The sequence below is a fragment of the Salmo trutta genome, chromosome 2 (assembly GCF_901001165.1).
Source record: "Salmo trutta chromosome 2, fSalTru1.1, whole genome shotgun sequence".
NCBI lineage: Eukaryota > Metazoa > Chordata > Actinopteri > Salmoniformes > Salmonidae > Salmo > Salmo trutta.
In genome coordinates this window covers 10,398,046-10,415,483 of record NC_042958.1, presented here as the reverse complement: position 1 = coordinate 10,415,483, position 17,438 = coordinate 10,398,046, and the positions used below count along the sequence as shown (strand labels likewise).

Sequence of the window (17,438 nt, the reverse complement as noted above, 5' to 3'; positions counted from 1 at the left end):
ACCTGTCCTCTCTTGCAGCCTGTAGCCTCTGGGTAGCGCTCCAACAGACCACAGGTCTTTGGAACACTGCGGCAGGACTCCCCTGCCTTCTTGCCTGCATGACCAGGAAAGTGAAGCAAGGAAATAGAGGCCAGGTTCAGACACCACTAACCCCTAATCCTAAGGCACTTTTTGATTTCAATTAAGTTCAGTGTATTTGTAAGATAGGAACTTTCCAGGTGCTAGTTGTGAAGGGTTTGATTGGTTTACCTTGCTGCCAGAGGGTGAACTGGCCCCACTCCCCTTTTTCTCTGAGGTTCTCCTCCTCTGGAACAAAGAGACCAGTGGTTTTATCCATCACAGACTGGGCCTCGTCCCTGATGATCCTCCAGTTCCTCTCCAGGGTCTGTTCCATAGAGTTAGGACACGTTATTATATTTCTACGGTCTGCCCCAGGTACAGCAAAGGGGATACATGGTCAGATTTATGCCAGTTCAAAACGCAAACGATGTTCAATCAATCAAATATATTTTATAAAGCCCTTTTATAGCAGTTGTCACAAAGTGCTATACAGAAACCCAGCCTAAAATCCCAAAGAGCAAGCAATGCAGAAGCACACAGCTAGCAAAAACTCCCTTTAAAGGCAGGAACCTAGGAAGAAACCTAGAGGAACCAGGCTCCGAGGGGTGGCCAGTCCGCTTCTGGCTGTGCCAGGTGGAGATTACAAAATGACATTAGGGAAAGGGGGATACCTAGTCAGTTGTATAACTGAATGCATTCAACAGAAATGTGTCTTTCACATTTAACCTAACCCCTCTGAATCAGAGAGGTGCGGGGGGGCTGCCATAATCGACATCCAGGTCTTCGGCGCCCGGGGAACAGTGGGTTAACTGCCTTGCTCAGGGGCAGAACAACCATTAAGGCCAGATCGTTCTTCAGATGTCCCTGCCCACACTGTCACAGAAGCTATCAATGGAACAGAGAGGAAGTACTCTCTCTAGGCGTTATTGAACTCGGTGACATTGATCAATCAACTAGCAGAGAGAAAAGACAACCAGCTGAGACATTATCAAGTCTACCATCATCAGTACCTTGACTAGATCCATATATCCAGTGTCCTTGGGCGTCCACCACGGCTGGGCTTTGAGACCGTCCACATTGTAGAGAGATCGCTGCCATACGGAGGCAAAGTGACCTCTCAGGTGCCCTCTCTCATACCACTTGTAGGCCTGAGAATGGAGAAGACCATAGTGCTTGTAGCATTCAAAAACCATCACATTGGAACTCACACACAGTATTTTCAAATGCTCTTTTTCTTCTGACAATAAGAAAAAGAGTAATCACGAGAAGTCATACTGTTACCATACTCAGTGAAGTTACTCTAGTGAATACTGCTGGTGTTGAGTCAGTATTGGTGTAAGTTTGGTGTCTGAGTTTGATCTTAACTCACACTGTCGTCTCCCATTCTCTGTAAAGCGTCTCCGAGGTGGAAGTAAAACCTTCCGTCGTCTGTGCCAGGGTCTCCTGATTCCAAACCATCCTGCAGCGCAGAGAGGGGGTTCAGTGCAGAGAGAGGGGGTTCAGCGCAGAGAGAGGGGGTTCAGGATCAAAAGAGTGGTTTGAATCTGTGTGATCATGATTCATGTATTATTTATAAAACACACAGTACTTACCCTGAGGAATGGGATGCTCTCTGCTATCTTGTTTTCTGATTTGAGGATGAAGCCGTAATGGACTTTAGCAAAGCCGTCACTTGGTGCAGTGGCCAACACCTACCGGGGAAACATCATTCGAAATCATCAATTGTTAATCAAACAATGACACTCATTGAAACTTCCCTACTGAAAACGGCCAAATTTCATTTACTTGTAATCTTGCAAATTACAATCACATTTCAATTGTGTTTGCTGAAGCACAGACATGGTGAAAAAGTGAAACACAATGGCAATCCATTTTCTACACATTGTTTCACCAATATGGTGATGACTTTGGCTCACCTCCTCATAGATCCTCTTGGCGCCCTTGTTGTCTCCGATGAGCAGGTGGGCCACGCCCAGATCGTTCTTCAGGGCCACGTCCTCAGGGAAGATCTGTACCAGTTTCTCCAACGTGGCCAAGGCACCCCTCATACGACCTACACCAGAGAGAGAGCGAGAGAGACAGAGAGAGACAGAGAAAGAAAGAGAAAGAGAGAGAGTCACCCTATGTACAACCAGACTCCCCAGTAATCTCAATTAGACAAAATATTCCCAAAATACTGGAGTTATAAAAAATATATAATCAATTAAATCTACATGAGAAAGACAACCACTACAACCCCCTTTCCATTAATCTGAGTCCAAAACGGTATTCAAACTAAGTATACAGGACAAATGGACAGTATAATATCCTCTCTCCCTTCAAAAATGTGTGTGTGTGTGTGAGCGCGCTCACTCTAGCATGCTGGGACCTGTGTATTACCTAGGAACTGCTGACGCTCAGCCCGTTTCTTCAGTGTGGCCTTGATGAGGTCAGGCGTGGCGTTGGGCAGCTCTGACGCCTCCTTGTATGTGCCGATGGCCTTCTGCAGCATGTCGTTGCTGAGCATCTTCTCTGCCAGGCCATCCTCAGCCTGAACTCACATAGCACACACAATGAGCCCCACAACATTTCAGGTATTTTCCTTATTTGTACATGGGTCCAATTTGTTTATGCTCGTAGTATACAGTATTTAAGTGTTTTGTTAAAGTGTAAACACTAAGTGTTAAAAATGTTAAACGGTTACAAATTGTTTAACCAGTTCAAAATAAACCAGGAAAATTGAGACAGTCGTTCTCACCAGGGCTTTCCCATAGCGACATCTGGGACTCTGGGGGTATTGCAGAACTAGGGTTTCAAAAGCCCGGACAGCCTCTTCCATTTTCCCCTGAGTGGTGAAACAAGACAACAGATCAGCATTGATTCAGCCATTTACTTTCAAGATAACAACATGTTCATTAAAAATCTTGCACAGGCTTATAAAGAGGACAACATCAGACTACCTTTTTACGTAATTTCTCAGCAGCGTCAATCTCCATCTTGATCGTTTTCTCAAATTTATTCAGGAGTTTGGGCTTCTTCTTTTTGGCTGAAACGAAGAACAGAACCTCACTGAGGGATTGGTTGGATCGTTCCGCCATAGAAATATAGATAAAATAAGCAATTACCTTTTTCTTGAAGCTTATCCTTGGGCTGGTCCTCAGCATTTTCTGAAAGATATACAAAGGGAAGAAAATGACAGCTAGAAAAATGAATGCTATCAACATAATGTGGCAGCACAAATAACAAATATTGAATAAAGCTTTTCGGATTGATTTAACTAAAGCATGGTCTAAAAAACATGACAAGATGTTCAATAGTTCTTATAAAGAAAGACACATTTAAGCCCCAAGAACAGATCTGGTTTAAAAAGCATAATGATTTTCTTGGAAAAAACAAAGGTTTATATAAAGGATTATATTGAGAATAAACTGGTGTCCACCAATACAGTAAACAAAACAATAACGCCAACAGCAGCAAACCAATGATTTATATATATATTATACACTAGATGACTGTGCTGAAGCCTCCAACTTCGCACTCCCCTACCATTAAATGCATTTATTCATGTCTACATGTTTATTCTATTACAGACACCCTACTTTTAAATTATATTATGTGAGCTAAACATAAAAATTATATATATATATATATATAATAAAAAACATTCTCCTCAAAGTATATTTTTTTGAAAGTTCTAATGTTACGGTACCCACTTCACCCAAAACAAAAAATACATGTCATTTTGTCCTTGAAACATTTAAATAGAAATACTGTAGAATTCCATTCATTCTTAAGGACTGCGTCTTCTGGGGAGGGCCAGTATGACCGACCGGTGGCTTCAAAGTCTCTCACTGACCAATACATAGCATTACAATCCAGGGTTTACAAACACTCTGCAATAATAGACACTTGACATTGTAGAGGTCTGTTTTTTCATGACGTATATGGACTGCATATTGTACAAATCTCAATCAGATCTCAATAAAACGGACAGGCCTATTGAAGGAATGATAAAATGGCACGCAACCAGGAATAAACTGAATAACTCATTTTAAGTTGTAACCTGAGCTTACATTTCTCAGCAGTGATGTAAGGTGATTATGTCACAATTTACTAGGCCTATTGGATACAGGCCATAGGCCAGGGATCTGGGGGGCTTTTTAAAGTGCACTCCACCTTCAGACCAGTGTTTTTTTCCCCCTTACTGCTGTGTAGGCAGAGTTCCTCACACCACATTGTCCTTGCAGTATATGACCACAAGAGGTTGCTGATGGCCCGGTTTATCAGTCAAGACTTATTTAAGAGGAACTGAGTGACTTTGATACCTAGTCATGTAGTGATACACATCTATTGAACATCTTACAGCCAACTCATTAATGTCAACAAGTGACAATTTTTAAAAATGTGTTTTTCCTTCTGGGGGTGCTGCAGCAGCTATGGGAAACACCCAAAAAAACATCCGGCACAAATGTTTACTGAGAATAAAGCGTGAACGTGTGTGTTGTTGTGCCGACGTTCTGAATCTCCCTATGGTGTTTTGTCCTCTACCACCACTGGCTCCTCAGCTACAATCCACACGTACAGGTGAGCAGGTACACTGCACTTACAGTAAGAAATCAACACTATTCACATGACCTCTAAGTGAGAATGTTCCTTTAAAAAGCAATGGTACAAGACGTGTTCCACTCCTAACCTTTCAGTTCCGGAACAGATTCCACCTCTGGTTCCACGTCAGCCTCCGGTTCCGGAACAGATTCCACCTCTGGTTCCACGTCAGCCTCCGGTTCCGGAACAGATTCCACCTCTGGTTCCACGTCAGCCTCCGGTTCCGGAACAGATTCCACCTCTGGTTCCACGTCAGCCTCCGGTTCTGGAACAGATTCCACCTCTGCATTGTATCGCAGTTGTACTAAAGATTAGATTTCAGTGCCATATGTAAGATTGGGGACTTATCTAAGATATCACATTGGTGTGTGTTGTGTGTGAGAGCGAGTGTGTGTGCGTTTGTGTGTGCATGCATGCATCAGCAACACACCCGTTTCCTTTGTCTCCAGGGAGCCTGCTTGGTTGTTGTATTGCTTTGACTCTTCTGCAAGACAAGCAAATAAACACACTAAGTAGACACAGACCATTCACAACGTCTAATAAAACACCATCACCAATGGTCATACGGAAATGTTTAAATGTAGAATCAGTACTGTAGCTTACCTACTGTCTGCTGTGGCTGTGCCTTCTCAACCAATTCTGAAAATATACATCCATAGTTTATTTAGTGCAAAAATGTCTGCTTAGTATTCAGTGCAAGGTTACAGTTAAGACCAGTTAACCAATGAGAAGGCGAGGAAGGAGAGTAGAAGAGTCTATTTGGCCAATGAATAATCAAAACATTCTGAATCTCACCTCCTTTCGTGTCAATGGCATTGTTTTCATCCTCTAAAAAAAGAAATGCAAAACAGACTCATGTAAGTATGAATGAGTTAAAGACGCATGGCAAAACAAAATCGAAGACATACTAACCATAAGGATGTGTTGCTTCATCTCTACTATCATCTAAGGAGAGACAAGACAGAACATTTAAAAACGTTAACTATCATGCTAAAATATAGAGCAACTTATAAAGGATACCGGTACGATAAGTAGTAGGGATGTAACAACTCTGGATTCAAAATGTTTAAGATGCAATCGTATCGGTCCACTGACCCCTAAACTGATCCAAAATGTAGCGGTCAGAAAATCGACTCAAACTTTACTAAAATGTTTTGCTTATATTACTTTCTTTCTACGTTCTGAAAATGTGTCATCTTTTGTGACAACTGACGCGTCCTCTCCTTCAGTGTGGAACTAAGCATGTAACTGTGTTGAGTGTCATTGATCTACATGTCATTTTGCATGCTGAACAGCCCTAGGCCAGGGTTCCACAACTGGCGGCCCGTGGTTCTCTTTGGCCCCCCCAAGTTCTGAGCAAAAAATGATCAGAATTATATATACAGTACCAGACAGAAGTTTGGACACACCTACTCATTGCAGTGTTTTTCTTTTTATTATTTTATACATTGTAGAATAATAGTGAAGACATCAAAATGATTCAATAACACATTTGGAATCATGTAGTAACCAAAAAAAAAAGTGTTAAACAACCGAAAATATACTTTGAAGAATCTCAAATATATTTTGATTTGTTATATTTGAGATTCTTCAAAGTCGACACCCTTTGCCTCGATGACAGCTTTCCACACTCTTGGCATTCTCTCAACCAGCTTCATGAGGTAGTCGTTTCAATTAACAGGTGTGCCTTGTTAAAAGTTAATTTGTGGAATTTCTTTCTTTCTTAATGCATTTCAGCCAATCAGTTGTACTGTGACAAGGTAGGGGTGGTATACAAAAGATAGCCTTATTTGATAAAAGACCAAGTCCATATTATGGCAAGAACAGCTCAAATAAGCAAAGACAAATGACAGTCCATCATTACTTGAAGACATGACGGTCAGTCAATACGGAAAATGTCAAGAACTTTGAAAGTTTCTTCAAGTGCAGTCGCAAAACCCATCAAGCACTATGATGAAACTGGCTCTCATGAGGACTGCCACAGGAAAGGAAGACCCAGAGTTCTCTCTGACGCAGAGGATAAGTTCATTAGAGAGTTAACAGCCTCAGAAAACGCAGCCCAAATAAATGCTTCAGAGTTTAAGTAACAGACACATCTCAACATCAACTGTCCAGAGAAGACTGCGTGTGAGTCAGGCCTTCATGGTCGAATTGCTACAAAGAAACCACTACTAAAGTAAACCAATAATAAAAGAGAGACTTGCTTGGGCCAAGAAACACGAGCAATGGACATTAGACCGGTGGAAATCTGTCCTTTGGTCTGATGAGTCCAAATGTGATATTTTTGATTCCAACTGCCTTGTCTTTGTGAGACGCAGAGAAGGTGAACGGATGATCTCCGCATGTGTGGTTCCCACCATGAAGCATGGAGGTGGTGGTATGATGGTGCTTTCCTGGTGACACTGTCATGATTTATTTAGAATTCAAGGCACACTTAACCAGCATGGCTACCACAGCATTCTGCAGCGATACACCATCCCATCTGCTTTGCGCTTAGTGGGACTATCATTTGTTTTTCAACAGGACAATGACCCAAAACACACCTCCAGGCTGTGTAAGGGCTATTTGACCAAGGAGAGTGATGCATCAGATGACCTAATTTGAATCTCAAATATATTTTGATTTGTTTAACACTTTTTTGGTTACGACATGATTCCATTTGTGTTATTTCATCGTTTTGATGTCTTCACTACTATTCTACAATGTAGAAAATAGTAAAACTAAACAAAAACCCTTGAATGAGTAGGTGTCCAAACTTTTGACTGGTACTGTATCTAATAATCTTAAAAACGGGAGAGATGCACATCCCGAATGAGTATATACATTTTTTAAACATTTATTGAACCTTTATTTAACTAGGCAAGTCAGTTAATAATAAATTCTTATTTACAATGACGGCCTACCCCGGCCAAACCCGGATGACGCCGGGCCAATTGTGCGCCGCCCTATGGGACTGCCAATCTCGGCCGGATGTGATACAGCCTGGATTCGAACCAGGAACTGTAGTGACGCCTTTTCCACTGAGATGCACTGACTTAGACTGCTGCGCCACTCGGTTACAGTATGAGCATGTATAAGAGTCCATTTTGTGATTTATTATAACATGTTGTGCTAGCCATTGCTATAACATAGCATGTCATTTATAATTGTTGCCACATTTCATTAAGAGGAGATGTAAAACATACCTGGGATAAAATCATCTGATATCGGGGGGAGAGGGACAGCAGCTGAAATGACATTGACATGAAGCTTGAGGAAGACAGAATAAATACTGAAACTTGAAAGGCAGTCACACCATACTGTACAGCAGAAGCTTTTTAACTAGGGTTAAACTGAGCTTGATGGGAATTCAAACTAAGCCGGTTTGCAGCTATGTGCTTAGCCTATTGCTGTTGTGGCCATTGACCGCTACAGTATGCTTTTATTGGCAGGTAGTGGGCCAATCCAGTGCTTCCCCATTATTACTTTTCCCAGGCGGGTCGTATCAGTTTGTGCCGTTGCCAGAAACGTTGTTGCTACCTTTTCGGGTGGTTCTCAAGGCCCCCAAAGCAACATCCAGGGCCTAGTTAAGAAACATTTTCTATGGGAATAGGAGAGGGAGCACTGGGCCAAGCAGGTTACTGGTCCTGCCATTGCTTTGACCTCTCCAGCCCTTTCAGAAGAATGAGCCATCACAGTAGGTTTAAAAGGTATGGTATTAAATGAACGGAGCCTAGCAATTCCCTCGTCTTTCCAAAGGTATTAACATAACATAACAGAGCAATCTCAATACAAAAAATAAATAAATGTTATGATAAGATCTCTGAATAGCATATTTTTATTGAATTCCAAATCAGGATGATAAGAACGAGTTACACAAAAGAATGGATAACAGGCCGGTGCCGACCGCAAATAGATTTAGTATCCATCCAAAACGGATCGGGTCAATGGTTCTTCTATGGGTTCATACTTTGAGGGCTTGCAGAGATAAAAAGACAGCCAAAGTTGAAATTGGTATCATTTTTTATTGATCAACGAATGTGTAATGTCTCCTTCAGGCATTTGATCCGTCTCTGTGTGGCCGGGACCAACGATGGTACATGACTGAGGTGAGTGGAGAGAAGAGCACTCACTACAAGCTCTTGACTACCTCTATCATTCACTATTAGTCTGAGTCACACAAACCTTGGATTTCAGATTCCACATCCGTGTTCTGAGATCCATCAACTGTTATGAGTAACGACATTAAAAAGGTCAGTGGATAGGCTAGTGAATGTTACAGTCTGATGGTTAAGATAGAAAGAGAGAAAATATACCATCTTACCATCATCATCATCAGGAGGGGGAACAGCATCTGGAAGGAACAGACAGGACATGTATTGCTATTGCAAAACAATTATATTCTGTGATTCCATTATTCTGCAATGAAGCACAGCAACAGAGTGAGTGGAATGCATTTGTCTCAAGTCACAGTACACATCTCCCCATTGAAACGGTATGCCAACAGATTGACATGTTGATGGGACTATGCTTAGCTACACATGGAGGAAATGGAACAGCAGTTGATATACGCCATGATGACAGTATGTAGCAGGTGATAATGATGTTTACATTCGTACCCTGGTGGGATTGGGACAGACAATGTTTTATCAAGAGGGGTATTCACTTTCCTCTACCTGGACCGCAGCCTCAGAGAGAGCCTCAAATGAGCCTGCCTTAACCTCCAGTTTCCCCTCAAAAGATTCCTCAGAGGTAGCTTCCGATTTGACTAGAGCTCCCTCAGCATTCGGACTCTCCCCTTCAGGGGCCTGCAGCTCCTGTGATGGGGTCGATGGATGCTGCTCTTCTTCCTCAGTCCTCTCTGTTGTCTGGACTACTTCCTTAACAATGGGCTCGGCTCATAAGTTGAATTTTACAATCCAAGGACATTCGTTTAGGGCAGGGACTATATCCTTATGAGGACATGTTTGTTGAAACGCATCAGTCGTAAGTGGGAGTTTTACCCTCTCTTTGACATGCAAACCACAGCTTACATTGATTTTTTGTCATTCATCTTTAGACTAGTTGACAGTACTGCATGTTCAAGCAGTGTAGCACAACTCCTTCATAGTTCGTCATTGTAGCTGTATGGGGTTCTGCTGGCCGGAGGACATGCATACGTTTTTTCATTCAAATATCTTCCTATTGTGACAGTTGCTGACCCAACACCAACGTCAGGCTAGAGAATGTGTACCGGTTGTGGGTCGTTCCACGGGTCCTACAGTGCAAACTCTCCCCACCACATTGAATGAGGATTTCCAACACACCTATACTAGGTGTTATTTTAAGATGTTTATCTGGGTAACGAAACATTGTAGAATAATAGTGAAGACATCAAAACTATGAAATAATACACATGGAATCATGTAGTAACCAAAAAAGTGTTAAAGATATCAAATATATTTTATATTTGAGATTCTTCAAAGTAGCCTTGATGACAGCTTTGCACACCCTTGGCATTCTCTCAACCAGCTTCATGAGGTAGTCACCTGCAATACATTTCAATTAACAGGTATGCCTTGTTAAAAGTTAATTTGTGGAATTTCTTTGCTTCTTAATTCATTTGATGCAAATCAGTTGTGTTGTGACAAGGTATGGGTGGTATACAATAGATAGCCCTATTTGGTAAAATACCAAGTCCATATTATGGCAAGAACAGCTCAAATAATCAAATCAAATTTTATTAGTCACATGCGCCGAATACAACAGCTGTAGACCTTACAGGGAAATGCTTACTTACGAGCCCCTAACCAACAATGCAGTATAAAAAACCACAGATAAGAATAAGAAATAAAAGTAACAAGTAATTAAAGAGCAGCAGTGAAATAACAATAGTGAGAAACGACAGTCCATCATCACTTTAAGACATGGTCAGTCAATCCAGAAACATTTCTTGAACATTGAAAGTGCAGTCGCAAAAACCATCAATCGCTATGATGAAACTGGCTCTCATGAGGACCGCCACAGAAAAGAAAGATCCAGAGTTACCTCTGCTGCAGAGGATAAGTTAATTCGAGTTACCACCCTCAGAAATTGCAGTCCAAATAAATGCTTCACTGAGTTCAAGTAACAGACACATCTCAACAACTGTTCAGAGACTGTGTGAATCAGGCCTTCATGGTCAAATTGCTACAAAGAAACCACTACTAAAGTACACCAATAAGAAGAGCCAAGAAACACGACCAATGGACATTAGACCAGTGCAAATCTGTCATTTGGTCTGATGAGTATACATTTTTGATTTTTGGTTCCAACTGCCTTGTTTTTGTGAGATGCTGAGTAGGTGAACGGATGATCTCCCCGTGTGGTTCCCACCATGAAGCAGGAGGTGTGATGGTGTGGGGTGCTTTGCTGGTGACACTGTCTGTGATGTATTTAGAATTGGAAGGCACACTTAACCAGCATGGCTACCACAGCATTTTGCAGCAATACACCATCCCATCTGGTTTGCGCTTAGTTGGACTATCATTTGCTTTTCAACAGGACAATGACCCAACACACCTCCAGGTTGTGTAAGGGCTATTTGACCAAGGAGAGTGATGAAGTGCTGCATCAGATGACCTGGCCTCCACAAATCACCCGATCTCAACCCAATTGAGATGGTTTGGGATGAGTTGGACTGCAGAGTGAAGGAAAAGCAGCCAACAAATGCTCCACATGTGGGAACTTCTTAAAGACTGTTGGGAAATAATTCCAGGTGAAGCTGGTTGAGACAATGCCGAGAGTGTGCAGAGCTGTCATCAAGAGAAAGGGTGGCTACTTTGAAGAATAAAAAAAAAAAAATGTTTTATTTGTTTAAATATTTTTTGATTTATACATGATTCCATATGTGTTATTTAATCATTTTGATGTTTTTACTATTATTCTCCAATGTAGAAAATAGTACAAATAAAGGAAAACCCTTCAATGAGTAGGTGTCCAAACTTTTGACTGGTACTGTAGGACAGGACAAATACATTTTCTGTTAACAAAAAAGCCCAGAGGGCTTCAGTTGAGTGAGAGTTACACCCACTCTAACCTGTCCTCGAAAAAAAAACCTGGTGAGGATATGTACACAGGCATCTTTGACATCACAGTAATTTTTTCAATGTAGTATCACATTCTCATTGTCTCTTGGTAAGGCAAGATGGAACAAATCACATTATGCATTTGTGTTTTTGGGGTAAGTAAGATAATACCTTCCTTTATGCAATATGAATGCACACTAAGTTTGGTCCTTGCACAGAATCCCTGAAAAACAATCACTCAAGGTGGTGTGGTCTTACCTGGTTCTTTCACAGCAGATTCCTCCTTGGCTTCCCTCAGCAGCACAGAAACCGGCCTCTCCTTCAGTCCTGTTAGTTTGGAAATGTTCATGTGGGCACGGGAAACATTATGTAAAAAATAATATATATGCCATTTCTCACCACCACACAACTCTAGAAACCCAATCTCGGCTAGTCTATTTGCAACACAGACAAAACAATAACTATTTCACAAGAGTATCAATTTCAACTGTCAGGAATATGATTGATTTAAATACATTCATATGTTACAAGAAGTGAAAATAACCAAAGAATTAGGTATTTTGTAGAGCCCGACCGATATATTGGTTCACTGATATAAATCGGCCTTGTACCGATATATCGCTGTCAGCCGATAACCAATATTCTATAAATAGGATGACAAAAGGAAATCTCTTATCTGAACACTTGCGGACATTCTCATGACGTGTCATTATTCTCACAATGTAAGAAATCAATATCTGAAGCATAGTTATTAGACGATTGCTCTTTTGGATGGCAATTTATGAGAATTCAGTGTAGAAAAATGTCACTTTTTATTTCCCTGCAGTAAAAATGTTTTTTTGTCCCCCTCCCAAGAAATCTGTATCGGAACCAAAAAAACATATTGATCGAGCTCTAGTCTTTTGAACCATAAGGCCAATAAATGAAAGAAAAGGTTTCTATAAAGATTAAGGGAAATTAAATGAAAGAAGTCATCAACAATGCACAACTGACTTGGGTTTACAGTTTGACGTAACAGTGCCTGATCCAGCAGGTATGGGAACACTTCCATGGGCCATTAGTCACACAGACTAGTCACACATACGACATCATGAACTATTTAAATAAAAACATATACCTATTTCATTTATCACAATTTTCTGTCCTTTTTCCCTCTTCGACTTGCCTCTTCCATTTTTGTGGTAATGCTGCAATTAGTTGGTTGTAATTTTGGGTAGAGCAGACATTTCCATATGTCTGTGTTAGCTGCATGTGTGACATAACTCCACCAGTCCTATTTATGACAATTTACAAAAATTATACCTTTTTTAAACATTTTATCGAAAAACACTTTTTTCTTATCAATTAGTATTTTTGAGCTTACCCACAATGTTTGGTGTTTATTTGCTCTGTCCTTTCAGGTGGATTAATCTGAAATTGCAACCAATTTTCTAAGGCTTGTTTAAAAAATTACAATATTTTGGAGATTATTTCATTTTCGAATAACCAAAAGTAACCAGTTGTAATCTGAATAAAGGGGAAAAAAGTCATTCTTGAACATGGGGTGAGACTTTCTTACTAAAGAAACATTTCGGATTTAGGTATAATTTTTGTATGACTGACGCCTTTAGTGAGCTGTCTAATGCTTTAATATTTAATAATTTCTGCCCTCCAAATTCATATTCGTTATATAAATAGGCCCTTTTAATTTGGTCTGGCTTGCCATTCCAAATAAAATTGAATATTTTTTTGGTTCATATAATTTAAAAAGCAGGTGTAGGCAAAACCATAAGCAATGCCGATAGCGGACAACCTTGTTTTACTCTTCTAGACAGTTTAAAACTTTGCGATGTAGCCATTATTTACTATTTTACACCTAGGGTTACTATACATGACTTTAACCCATTTTATAAAGAGATTCTCCAAAATTGAAATATTCTAGGCATGTATATATAAACCCCAGTCGTACTTTATCAAAATACTTTTCAAAATCAGCTATAAAAACCAGGCATGGTTTCCCCAATATTTCATAGTATTCTATTGTTTCCAGTACTTGTCTTATATTATCTCCAATGTATCGTCCATGTAAAAAACCTGTCTGATTAGGATGAATAATATCTGACAATAACCTTTTTAATTCTATGTGCCAAGATTTTTGCTAGAATCTGTGTAAGAGGCCTCCAATTTTTTAAATGGATTGGATATTTATATAGACACACACCACTGGGATCCTGTTTCAGTAATAATGAAATCAGACCTTGTTGCGTGTCCGATAATCTACTGTTTATATAGGAGTGGTTAAAACATGCTAATAATGGTCCTCTGAGTATATCAAAAAATGTTTGGTATACCTCCACTGGTATGCCATCCATCCCTGGAGTTTTCCCAGCTTTAAAGGCTTTAATTGCATCAAGAAGTTCCTCCTCTGTAATTTGACCTTCACATGAGTCTTTCTGTACAGATGTTAATTTTACATTATTAATAGGAAACAAATCCATACAATTAGCTTTGGTTAGTGGAGATGGAGGAGACTGAAATGAAAACATATTCTTAAAGTACTTTACTTCCTCCTTCAAAATATAATTCGGCGAATCATGCGTGACTCAATTTGTAACAAGTTTCAATACATTTTTGGGGTACCATTTATATTGAAGATTGTTGAAGATTGAAAAAGAAATGAGAATTTGGTGCATTTTTCCCCATATTCCATCCAGTTACGCTTTATTTTTATAATATACTGCTCAAAAAAATAAAGGAACACTTAAACAACACATCCTAGATCTGAATGAAAGAAATAATCTTATTAAATACTTTTTTCTTTACATAGTTGAATGTGCTGACAACAAAATCACACAAAAATAATCAATGGAAATCCAATTTATCAACCCATGGAGGTCTGGATTTGGAGTCACACTCAAAATTAAAGTGGAAAACCACACTACAGGCTGATCCAACTTTGATGTAATGTGGATGTTTTGGAGTGATAACTCCGACGACGTTGGGAACAAATATCTTGAGTAATGAGTAGACTGATACCCCATTTCATTGATCCCCAATCCTTACGTAAAACTTCACAGTGCAATATGAATATCAATACACACAATAGGCTGACTGGGGGGTGACAACACAGTCACAGTCCCGCGATAAGAGCTACAATGCTTATATTTGCGTAAACTTCACAGTTGTGTTCTGTGGGTTCACTGAGTAGACTGATACCCCATTTCATTGCTTCACATTCCAACCTTGTTTAACATTATCTAGCCTAAATATGGCATGATTCCACCAATTGTAACCTCCTGCATCACTTTCAAAAGAGGTCCTTTTATTTTGAAGGCAAACCACAAATTCCAGTATTGTGCCTAATCCTTATTGTGGCTAGCTTCACAACACAGTCCAGTCGAGCCTCACTAGCCAGATGACGCTAGCTGGCTGCTAATAACGCTAGCTTTGGGCATCAGGGTGAAGTAGCTGACTAGCCATTTATTTTCATGAACTGAAGTTCAATTTCAATAGGTGAACAACAAGTGGCTACCTAGCTAATACTTACTCACAAGGATTCCTAAATCCTTGCTAAGAATAATGAAAACGACTGCAGTTTCTACTGGTCATTGTTTTCAGGCTGGTTGTATTGGTGCTAGCTAGGTACCAGGCTAAAGCTAGCTACCCCAGAAGTTTCAGTCAAACAAATAATGATTTATTACCAACGCTCTATTGTAAGCACATCGTTCGTGGCCGGTGTTTGCAGACTTTTTTGTACAGCTTTGACAGCGCTACTGATAGTAGTGGTGGCGCTTGGCTTGCACGTGCAAATACAGAACACACAACATTCTATAATAGAACTGTGTTATTTGACGTTTATCTTTTTTGACACACGAAGACCCAAATGGCGTTCCATAGTATGTCGTGAAGCTAATAGCAGTGACACTATTACTGGTTAACTCCGGTAGGGCAACATTGTACCGGTGCTCGACCAGTCGGTGAAAGCCAACATCATCACAACAGAGAACGGTTGATTGTCAAGGGCAATGAATTCCATTATCTTGGCGTTAATGGATATCTCCTTTGAGGTGTCTCGCTGAAATTGTATTACTCTTTCAAATGAAGGCTCGACTTGTTGACTGCTCGATCCACACAGCAGACATTGTGGGCTAGGTTAGGAATGCTGTGTTGCACGTGTAGCGCAACATTTCATGTGGCATCCTTACGTCATGTACCTACGTTATATAGGTATGCACGTCAGCTTTGACATGTTGGCATTTTTGCTAATATCGGCCGATACCAATATGTTCATCGATATATCGTGCATCCCTACTCACAACCATTAAAATAAGTAGACTACCTTTTGGCTTTTCTGTTTTTGGAACAGGAACCTAAAAAATCTTCTCCGCTGACATTTTTTTCAGAGGACAAATAGAAAGGTTAATGTGTGTGTTAAATCAAGAAGAACTGACCATGCTATTCCAGAGTGCATCACTCCAAAGTCAACCTCAGTCTCTGAAAACAACTAAGTTAATCAAATGCGCTGCCTAGTTCATTGTCTTTCATAACATAAGCAATGAGACCCAAATGTAACCAAACTATATCTACCTATATACACACACACACACACACACACACACACACACACACAGTGCCTTCGGAAAGTATTCAGGCCCCTTGGACCTTTTCACATTTTGTTACGTTAGTCTCATTAACATTTTATTGAATACAAAAAAAAATCCTCAGCAATCTACACACAATACCCCATAATGACAAAGCGAAAACAGGTTTTTAGAAATATACAAAAAGGACAGAAATACCTATTTACATATGTATTCAGACCCTTTGCTATGAGACTTGAAATTGAGCTCAGGTGGATCCTGTTTCCACTGATCATCCTTGACATGTTAACACAACTTGGAGTCCACCTGTGGTAAATTCAATTGATTGGACATGATTTGGAAAGGCACACACCTGTCTGTATAAAAAGGTCCCAAAGTTGACAGGGCATGTCAGAGCAAAAACCAAGCCATAAGGTCGAAGGAATAGTCCGTAGAGCTCCGAGAAGGGATTGTGTCAAGGCACAGATCTGGGGAAGGGTACCAAAAAATTACTGCAGCATTGAAGGTCCCCAAGAACAAAGGGGCCGCCATCATTCTTAAATGGAAAAAGTTTGGAACCACCAATAAACTTCCTAGAGCTGGCCACCCACCCAAACTGAGCAATCGGGGGAGAAGGGCCTCGGTCAGGGACCAGATGGTCACTCTGACAGAGCTCTAGAGTTCCTCTGTGGAGATGGGAGAACCTTCCAGGACAACAATCTCTGCAGCACTCCACCAATCAGGCCTTTATGGTAGAGTGGCTAGACAGAAGCTACTCCTCAGTAAGACACAACAGCCCGCTTGGAGTTTGCCAAAAGGCACCTAAAGACCCTCAGACTATGAGAAACAAAATTTTCTGGTCTGATGAAACCAAGACTGAACTCTTTGGCCTGAATGCCAAGCGTCACATCTGGAGGAAACCTGGCACCATCCCAACAGTAAAGCATGGTGGTGGCAGCATCATGCTGTGGGGATGTTTTTCGGCGGCAAGGACTGGGAGACTAGTCAGGATTGAGGCAAAGATGAACAGAGAGCGTTCACCTTCCTAATCACAGTGCAAAGACAACACAGGAGTGGCTTCGGGACAAGTCGGGACAAAATGTTCTTGAGTGGCCCAGCCAGAGCCCGGATTTCAACCCAATCGAACATCTCTGGAGAGACCTGAAAATAGCTGTGCAGCAACACTCCCCATCCAACCTGACAGGGCTTG

The 17,438-nt window shown here is 40.7% G+C and overlaps 1 protein-coding gene across 6 annotated transcripts in view; it reads right to left on the bottom strand.

Moving 5' to 3' along the window:
- Positions 1–17,438, bottom strand: part of LOC115150347 (aspartyl/asparaginyl beta-hydroxylase) — a 50,129-nt gene that overhangs the window by 7,098 nt on the left and 25,593 nt on the right. The window contains exons 5-23 of one of the 6 annotated variants that reach the window (XM_029693543.1): positions 11,928–11,996; positions 8,948–8,977; positions 8,809–8,850; positions 7,830–7,871; positions 5,557–5,589; positions 5,440–5,472; positions 5,248–5,283; positions 5,075–5,128; positions 4,733–4,948; positions 3,165–3,206; positions 3,000–3,085; positions 2,798–2,884; positions 2,440–2,590; positions 1,977–2,113; positions 1,653–1,751; positions 1,430–1,519; positions 1,071–1,208; positions 250–385; positions 3–94 (exon numbers count right to left, since the gene is read on the bottom strand). In XM_029693543.1, coding sequence (XP_029549403.1) covers positions 3–94; positions 250–385; positions 1,071–1,208; positions 1,430–1,519; positions 1,653–1,751; positions 1,977–2,113; positions 2,440–2,590; positions 2,798–2,884; positions 3,000–3,085; positions 3,165–3,206; positions 4,733–4,948; positions 5,075–5,128; positions 5,248–5,283; positions 5,440–5,472; positions 5,557–5,589; positions 7,830–7,871; positions 8,809–8,850; positions 8,948–8,977; positions 11,928–11,996 — 1,613 coding nt within the window. The remainder of the gene's footprint in view (positions 1–2; positions 95–249; positions 386–1,070; positions 1,209–1,429; positions 1,520–1,652; positions 1,752–1,976; positions 2,114–2,439; positions 2,591–2,797; positions 2,885–2,999; positions 3,086–3,164; positions 3,207–4,732; positions 4,949–5,074; positions 5,129–5,247; positions 5,284–5,439; positions 5,473–5,556; positions 5,590–7,829; positions 7,872–8,808; positions 8,851–8,947; positions 8,978–11,927; positions 11,997–17,438) is intronic. The other 5 variants (XM_029693552.1, XM_029693561.1, XM_029693576.1 and 2 more) reach the window with 5 other exon arrangements.